We start from the raw sequence: 9034 nt of genomic DNA on the forward strand, positions 1-9034 counted from the left end.
CAGGGCGCTGACGCGCGCTCAGGTATGCACCAGGGTGGTGAGCGGCCTCACCCGGCGACCACGTGGCGGGCCTCCGCCAATCGGCGCGCAGACCGCACTTTGCAGCTCAGCTTCAAACAAACTACCGTGAGGCGAGAGCTGCCTGTGGGGCCCCGCCCCCTCGCCTGGGTCTGGGGCCCTGCGAGACGGCGGGCGGGTAGGGGCGCCGAGAGCGGGGGCGGGGCGCAGTGGTCGAGTGACGGCCCGCCTCACCTATTCGGGGCCCGGACCGCGGCGCGGTGGGCCCCGTAGCCAATGGGCGGGGGCGGGGGGCGGCCCGGCCGACGGGGAGGGGGAGCCCGCGGCTGGGGAATGCGGGGGGAGGAGGGGGCGGGCTCCCAATCCGGTTCCATCCGGTTCTCCCACCGCCCCCGCCGCGGGTCCCAGCAGCTCGGGCGGCGGGAGGAGCGGTAGCGGCCAGGCAGCCCAGCTTCGTTAAGGCTCTCGGCGCGCCGCGGCCCGCAGGCACCCGGCACGCGCCCGCCCCGCCGCCACGATGCCCAAGAGGAAGGTGAGCGGCGGCCGCGGCCCGCACACACCCCCCTCCGCCGGCCGGCCGGCCCCGGCGCCCCGCGAGGCCCAGGCCCGCCGCGCTCTCGGCAGCGCTGGGCCCGGGAGGCGCCCGGACCTACGGCGGGCGGGCGCTCGGCGGCTCCGGGCGCGCCGTTCTGGAACGTTCGGCGGCCCGAGGAGCAGGGTGGGAGATTCGAACGCGGCGGCGGGAAGCCGCTGACGTCACGCGGCCGGGCATTGTTCTCGCGGGCGGGCGGGCGAGGGATGCGCGGGCACTTTTGTTTGCGGGCTGCGTCCACTCGCCGTCTGCTTTCTCCCGCAGGTCAGCTCCGCCGAGGGGGCGGCGAAGGAGGAGGTAAGACCCCGCTCCTCTCCCGGGGGTGGTTTCGGTTTGCACCGCACCCCGCATTCCTTGCTCATTTTCCCTTTTTTTCTCCCACAGCCCAAGAGGAGATCGGCGAGGTTGTCAGCTGTAAGTAAAGCGAGCCCCTTGACCTTTCTTTTCCGTGGGATCGTACCCAGGGAGGAGACTCAGTGCTATCCTTGCCTTTCAGAAACCGGCTCCTGCAAAAGTGGAAACGAAGCCAAAAAAGGCGGCAGGAAAGGTAGGTTTCACACTCACCTTAAGAGATCGTGGTGTCTTCGAAATGCTGCAGTGCTACCTAACGCGCATTGCCAGCAGCTGAGGTCTTGACTTTGAGTATCTCGAAATCAACTACAGTTTGATGTCATAGTCTCCTAAAAAGTCGTAGTGTTACCTTATTTATCACTTTAATTTTATGTTATAGTAATTTCAGTAAACAATGCTTTTTCTGGTTTGGGTGAAATACAGTAGATGTAGTCATCCTCCCGGTTTACGGGAACATAATGTATCACCTTAATGCTGCTGCAGAATTTGGGAAGCTTAAGACGGCTAAAAATATTGGAGAATAACTTTCGCTTACCAGGGAAATCCACTATTTGTGTTGTGTATGTTTTGGTTAGGGATCCTCTGTTGGTTGCATGCTTGTACTTCCTCTTTTGACAATATCAGCAAGGCTAGGACTGAGGCCAGGAGATGGGGAATGTGTAAGTTTTTGCATATAAGGTGCTCGAGGCAAGGCAGAGGGACATATCTTATGTCCAGGGGTAGATCAAGAGCTGTGTTCTCTGAAAACATGATTAACAGTCTTCTAAAAGTATTTTATATACCATTATATGTATAGGAGTTCACTAAGTTATTTTATCGTAAATAGTATAATGGTTGCTGCTCTAGAATAGATTCGTGATTGCTTTATTCACATTGCCGGTCTTTGGGTAGTTGTTGAATATATATATGTAGCTTTGGAAACTTTAAGTTGGAAAAGCTAAATGTGTGCATGTTATTTGTAACTTTGGTTTAGATTTAGCCTTGATACCGCCCTCTGTAAAGCTCTTCCTTGTTCTTCAGGGGAAATTCATGGTGTGATTAATTTCTGTGTACTCAAAACTTAAGTGGGCGTTTGCTATTAGAAGTCTCCTCTCCCCAAAATCCTTATCGTCATTACCCCTTTCCTACAAGTGAAGGTGAAAGGTACACACTGCATAATCAAAGATTTCTTTCATTTCTTTCTTTAAACATTGTACAGAGCTGAGTGTAAACATCTTAACGTTTTTCCAATAGAAAGTTCTGTTTTGTGATCCTTTTTAGGAGGGTTCAAGGACGGTGTAGGCGTAGTATGTCAACTTGAAGTTTCTTACACCAGAAAACAATGGGGCACTTCTGTACGAGAAATACGAGTAGGCGGGGAAAATAGTGGCTCTGGTTGCAAAAAGTCTGCTTGAACAGTGTACTGTTAATTATTACACGTTTTATTATTTGCTTTTAAAAATAAACTGATTGGCTGGAGTACCATGCCTGTTTTCTCTTAAAATTTTCTTTAATTTTTTTTAAAAATTATTTTATTTTTATTGGCAGTCTTGGGTCTTCGTTGCTGCGTGCAGGCTTTCTCTAGTTGTGGCGAGCGGGGAGTACTCTTCGTTGCAGTGTGCGGGCTTCTCATTGCAACGGCTTCTCTTGTTGCAGAGCACGGGCTCTAGGAGCACGGGCTTCAGTAGTTGCAGCACGCGGGCTCAGTAGTTGCGGCTCACGGGCTCTAGGGCACAGGCTCAGTATTTGTGGCATGTGGGCTTAGTTGCTCCGCGGCATGTGGGATCTTCCCGGACCAGGGCTCAAACCCATGTCCCCTGCATTGGCAGGCGGATTCTTAACCACTGTGCCGCCAAGGAAGCCCAAATTTTTCTTTCTTTATTTACCTGCGTCTGTATTTTGATTTGCCCTATAATAGTTTTTTAATGAAAAAAGTTCAAATTTTACCTCCACTTGGGTTTGGGACGTCAGATATAATCAACAGGTAAGTTTTCACGGCAGTGTTCCTTGAGAAACAAACCTGTCAGTTCAGTTGTCCCAAAGGAAAAATGATGGGGAGAGGGGAGGAGCATTTTTCCCCTTTTAGTTTCAGTAATATATCTTTGTCTTCCTAACCGAATCGTTTTAAAGCCTTAAACAGAAGGTAAAGCTTTTGATGTATTGATTACCATACTACAGACGTATTGATTTATTTTGTTTTGTGTCATTTTCCAGCTGTTAATAGTTAAAATGGTATTATTTCAGTCCAGGCTATTGAATAATTCTGTTTTCACGTTTCAGGTTTTACATTTTTATGTTACTGTGATAATGGTTATTAATGAGAAATCTAAAGAAATCAGATTATAAAAGAATCGTTTTTAAATACAGAAACGATTGTCACGCTTCATGGTGGCAATGTATGTAGCAGTGTTGTCCCAAATATGTTTGTTTAGGTAATTTATTATTTATTCTAAAGATACTGAATTACTAGTAGTTGTCATGCATTCATGTATGGAATGCCATTATAGAAGTATCGGTCACTATTGGTCTTATCTAAGTCGGCTGTTAATTACATTCTCTACTTACAGGAAATACTTAAGTGTCGCCTTCCCAGTTGATGGTGTCCAGAAATACTGTTTTATATTACTTTAAAGTGGCTTAACCTTTGAATCTCTTTTATCATCATACTAACACCTGTGCTTTTCAGGTTCTTCAAACACCTAAATGAAAACGATAAACTCAAAATTGATCCTTTTAGCTACTCATTATATGATATCAAGGGACTAGCAGAACTGTAGTAGGATAGTCAGTCTGACCTTAACAACATGGTGCTTTTCTCAGGTGAATGGTCTTACTGTTAGGGTAACCATCTTGTCAAGACAGTGGTTATTTGACAGTCTGATTATTTTTCCTGCTTAAAGAGTTTGGGGGTGGGTAGGGTTACAGTGGGGAAGAGATTCCTCCAGCAGTTCTTCACTTCATTTGTTCTCTCACGTGGAACTTTAGAGAATAGCAGGTAATTGAGAAAGTGGAGAAGGGTTGTAGCTGAGGCTTTAGGTTTAATTGTTGTAAGTTTGATGACGCTTGGTGTGCAGGTGCTGTTAGGGGTTTCCTCAGTGTGCTGTGTGGTCCTGATTACTGGGGGTGGACCTTAAGGTGTGTCCTGTAACTCAGAGTGACACACGACTGCGTTAACGTTGCAACTGCGGTGGATGCAATCTCTCTAGCAAGTCAGAAAATGTTAGTAAGTGCAGAGTTGATACTTAAAATATACTCTTGTTCTGTCACAGGATAAATCTTCCGACAAAAAAGTGCAAACAAAAGGGAAAAGGGGAGCAAAGGGAAAACAGGCTGAAGTGGCTAACCAAGAGACTAAAGAAGACTTACCTGCAGAAAATGGAGAAACTAAAAATGAGGAGGTCAGAAGTGTTTGTGTGTTGTTCATTTTGACTCTGAAGAGTGGATAATAAACTATATTTTTATGTAGCGGATAAGGCAGTCTTTATCCTTTATGATATTGAACAAAGTTTTGTACAGTAAGTCCCAAGTGAATGGACAGATTATTTTTGTGCATTAGATCATATTTGAAAATATATGTGTAAATGGGTTTTTTTAAGTGAGTGAACAAGAAATTGTAATGTACTCAGAATTTCAAACTCAGATTCATGATCTTTATTGTATATGAGGTTCATTAATTTAATTGCTGGTGTGAGTTTTTAAAAAGATTTAATTTACTAAATGGTAGAACACATTTTTCTTTAACATGACCTAGGAGTTTTCTTTAAACAAATATTCTAGTCTTTTTTTTTTTTTTTTTCCAAATTGCCATCTGTAGAACTGTTAATAATCTTGTTTGGTTTTTATATTCTGGATATTGCTTTAAATTTTTTTTAATCGATTCCCTTCGTTTGTCATACTTTTCCCACTTTCTAATAAAGAAGGCTTATTTTTCTTAAAAGCCACTTATCTAGGATTAAGTAGTAACTTAGATTAAGCAATTAAAAAGATTGATGTCCTTAATCTTTATCCTTTTAAGCTCTGAGAAAAAGAGGTTTTACCTTTAAAAAAAAAAAAAGTGTGTTGCAAGGTTGTGGTAAATAACTTCTTAAGCCAAGCCTTTTTTTTTTAACGTTGGCTAAGCAGAAAATATAAATAGAATATTAATTTTTAGACTTTTATATTTATAGATCAGATTTTAAAGTAATAACTACTCACTCCCCCGATCTGCAGTCTCAAATTCCTAAATCTAACCCCAAGTCAAATATTGTATGACAGTAAGATGAAATTAACTAATCCAGTTATAAGGGGCGAATGAGGCCTTCTGATCCCTTTTATCAACTACGGTTGATTCTCGGTATCCATGATGGTTGTGTTCTATAAGGTTGCTCTATGTACTGGACAGTTGCTCATAGTGGAAATTCTCAAAATGTTCTCATCACAACATTTCCATCCAACAGATCAAACCACAACCTTATTTTATGTGTGTCTGTTTAATGTATGTTTTTGGTAAGTTAATATTGAACTCAGGGCCAACAGAAACAGCACCGTAACTCGTGCCTCAGTGAAGCTGTCTAACGTGTGTCTTCTCCACGTGGCACGTCACAACCTTCTTGCACAGCACATAGTACTGGACAACACTATACTTGTCTAGTCAACGTTGTTGGCCAAAAGCACAAAAAAAATGTGAAATGTGTGGCACTAAATAGAGTGTGAAAAAGACACTTGTTTACAGTGTTACAGCTGAAACAAGGCAGAAGGGCCTCAGCTGGGAAGGTCTGTGTCAGGTGACTCATATTTTTTGCTGCTGTGTATCTGCACGTACATGACCATGGAACATGAAACATGAGTATTGATTTAGGGGTTACAAATAAATTTTAGTGAGTCAGTAAATTTATAAATACAGAATCTACAAATAATGAGGGTTGAATGTATTGTTAAGACTTAATAATAGTTGTAATGAGTAAAACTTACACTGTATTAAGTGCTAAATATCTCTAACATTATAACACTGACACAGAAGTCAAATGTTCGATCACTGTTTTTCCTTTGATTTTGCAGAGCACAGCTTCTGATGAAGCAGGAGAGAAAGAAGCCAAGTCTGATTAATATCACACACCTGGTCCTATCAGTGGTCCCTGTCTCCCTTCTTGTACAATCCAGAGGAATATTTTTATCAACTATTTTGTAAATGCAAGTTTTTTAGTAGCTCTAGAAACATTTTTAAAAAGGAAGGAATCCCACCTCATCCCATTTTTTAAGTGTAAATGCTTTTTTTTAAGAGGTGAAATCATTTGCTGGTTGTTTATTTTTTGGTACAACCAGAAAATAGTGGGATATTGAATATGGGAGGCTTTGATTGTCTTGGGTGTCAGCTTAACATTCCACAGATGGGGGGTAGCTTTTATATCCTGTAATACAAAGCATACTTAATGGCAGTTTGGAGTCAGCTGTGCATTTAATGTCTTAAACACTTTAAATTACTTCTCTTCCCACGTTTTTGGTAGAATTGTTTCCTAAAGCAAACCACTCACCCCTTGATCTTGGCTCTCCTGGGCAGAATTTTGTGCACTCTGTAACATCTTTGGTCGTGGTAGTCCAGTTCTTCTAGTAACTGTTAATGTGCTGTGAACGATTGACAATTTGAGTATGTAGTGTATATGATATTAAATTGTGAATTAGTGGGACTTACGATGGAACAGCATATCAATATTTGAAGATATTGGTACTTGATATCCTGTGAAGGAAAATTTGCCCCCAAATTTTAAGCTGGAAAGTCACTGGAATAACTGTTGAGAAAAGAATCACAACTACATGATTTTTTTAGGTTTTTGGTACGTATGTTGAGAATTGTGTACAAATTGAAATGTCTGTGTACTGATCCTCAAAACAACCAATAAAATCTCAATTATGAAAGAATTTCTTGAAGCACATGAATTAAGTTGTGGTTTAAATTTCATTTTAAAGAATTTTCACATTTGTTCTTTCAAAGTCTTAATAAAATTTTGGAAGAGTGGAATACTTCATTTTTTCTATAATACTTCAACAGTGTACTTTGAAGATGCTTTTGTGACTAAATTGGTTTAATGGGAAATCAGTCTCCTTTTCTCTGAAGCAAAATAAATACGTAATTCACTCTTCCTATGAACTAAGCTTATAAATACTGAATAAGCTAGCACTAGATCTTACAGGTTTGTATTTGTGTATTATTTTCGAGATTCGCTTTCATGCAAGTCCTTGTCCTGTTTTGCCATCTAAATAGTCTTTAGAGGTGGTACTGGACACTGCTGATTTGGCAAATGCAGAAGTGGAGCCAGAGATGGCACCTTGCCAAGGTCACCACTAAAGAGGGAGAGGCCTTGGAACGAAGTTTAGAACTCTACGTTTGATGTTATTTTGCCTGTGGACTTGATTAGTAGGAGGCAAGAACGCTTTAAAAATTAGTCTGGGGGGACTTCGCTGGCCGTCCAGTGGTTAAAACTGAGCTTCCAATGCAGGGGCTGCAGGTTCAATCCCTAGTTGGGGTGCTAAGGTCCTACATGCTACGTTGCTGTGTGGCCTGGCCAAAGCTTAAAGACGAGTCCCAGGGGATCATAGAACTCTGCAAGGGATGTGTGCCGCTGGAGTGCCCAGTGTGAACAGAGCTCACAGGGAGCGGTGAGGTGTGGCATCGTGAAACGTGAAACTACAGAAAGAAACGCAGAGGACATTGATTTGGGTTGAAATGACACCCAAAAGAGGGCTTTGGTAACTCTTGGGGAGTGGGAAAATTCTTGGAGGACCTGAAACAGTGATGCAGGTAGATTTGCCTGTAGTTTCTAAGTTTTGTTAGACCGTTTGGATATACAAATTTAAATGGAGCTGAAACATTTTCTCTTGCTGTGTGTATGGGTACTTCATGCAAATTTTTGATACCAGAATTTCTAGCAGCTATTTGTTGCAGTTAAAGGGATATCTAAAAAAATAAAGGGAATTCCCTGGTGGTGCAGTGATCTAAGACCACGTTCCCAATGCAGGGGGCCCAGGTTCGATCCCTGGTCAGGGAGCAAGATCCCATATGCCTTGACTGAGAACCCCCATGCTGCAACTAAGACCTGGTGCAGCCAAATAGATAAATATTTAAAAATTAAAAAATAAACCAATGGGGAAAAAAACGTGAATTTTAACCCTGTAACCCATCTGGCAGTGTTCATTTCGTGTTACCCAACCGTCCACCCCTAGGAATGTGATAAATGTTTATACAGACACAAAGATTTTCTTATTCTGAACTCATTGCTAGTAATAGTTTAAAGGGGTTTATTAATTTTCTAAAAAGCACAATAGGTAAGGTTTTTTCACTTCTTGTATAGATTGATACCTAAAAGAAATTGCCTCTTCTGTAGAAAATTGGAATGTAGTACTTCTAGATCCTTGCCTTAAGCATCCTTCTATGATTTTTTTATGACAAAATGAACCCTCAAGTGGATGTTCTCTTCAGCTGTCAAAAGAAAACAATTACTTTAAAAAAAAAAAACCCAAAAAACACGTTGAGGCATCTTTTCTGGGATCAGTACTTAGAAAAAGTTAATTTCTTGCCCTTTCAACAACTAGTTGAATGAGAACTGAGGGATAAGAATGGTTGACTGGATGTCAGACGCCCTAGAAGGACAAGGAAGATAACTGTTTAGTAATGATGCTAACAAATCAGACAGTCTCATTTGTTAACTAGAAAAGGCAGCAAGAACCCTGCATTCTCTTGGCTTGTTTGAGGTTGAATTTGACCTTTCAGATGTAGACTAATCAGGGGAATTAAGGCATGGAAACAGGTGCCTGATGCGGAGATGCATGATAATCACGGAGGCCCTGGGAAAAGAGTGTTGTCTGGGTGTTTGGTAAGTGTGTATAAAAGTGCTCACTGGGGAAAAACTCAGGAAACAGACAAGCTAAAAACACCTGAAATTATAATTTTCACTAGGCAACTATTTAAAGATGCATTTTTCTCATATCCTTTTCTGTGTTTTTACGAGTTTACAAAATTGGTGTAATTATACATCCGTTTTTTTGGTGGTTGTTGTTTTTTTGGTGTTTTGGTTTGTTGTTTTTGTTTTTTTGGCCGAACCTCATGGCTTGCAAGTTCCC

At 42.0% G+C, this 9034-nt stretch overlaps 1 protein-coding gene across 1 annotated transcript; it reads left to right on the forward strand.

The window, feature by feature from the left end:
- The first annotated feature begins 352 nt into the window (after positions 1-352).
- HMGN1 (high mobility group nucleosome binding domain 1) lies at positions 353-6111 on the forward strand. Its single transcript, XM_060098472.1, has 6 exons — positions 353-550; positions 875-907; positions 995-1024; positions 1107-1157; positions 4210-4338; positions 5978-6111. Exons 1-6 carry the CDS (start codon positions 536-538, stop codon positions 6023-6025), a joined length of 306 nt encoding a protein of 101 aa, XP_059954455.1. The 5' UTR covers positions 353-535; the 3' UTR covers positions 6026-6111.
- The last annotated feature ends 2923 nt before the right edge of the window (positions 6112-9034 follow it).

This window comes from Mesoplodon densirostris, chromosome 5 (genome assembly GCF_025265405.1).
Source record: "Mesoplodon densirostris isolate mMesDen1 chromosome 5, mMesDen1 primary haplotype, whole genome shotgun sequence".
In the NCBI taxonomy this organism is placed as follows: Eukaryota; Metazoa; Chordata; class Mammalia; order Artiodactyla; family Ziphiidae; genus Mesoplodon; species Mesoplodon densirostris.

What these genes read in the sequence shown, in the direction of transcription:
- HMGN1 (XM_060098472.1), top strand. An exon ending in AGGGGGCGGCGAAGGAGGAG is followed by an intron (nt 908 to 994) that starts GTAAGACCCCGC and finishes TTTCTCCCACAG; the next exon opens with CCCAAGAGGAGATCGGCGAG. An exon ending in GATCGGCGAGGTTGTCAGCT is followed by an intron (nt 1,025 to 1,106) that starts GTAAGTAAAGCG and finishes CTTGCCTTTCAG; the next exon opens with AAACCGGCTCCTGCAAAAGT.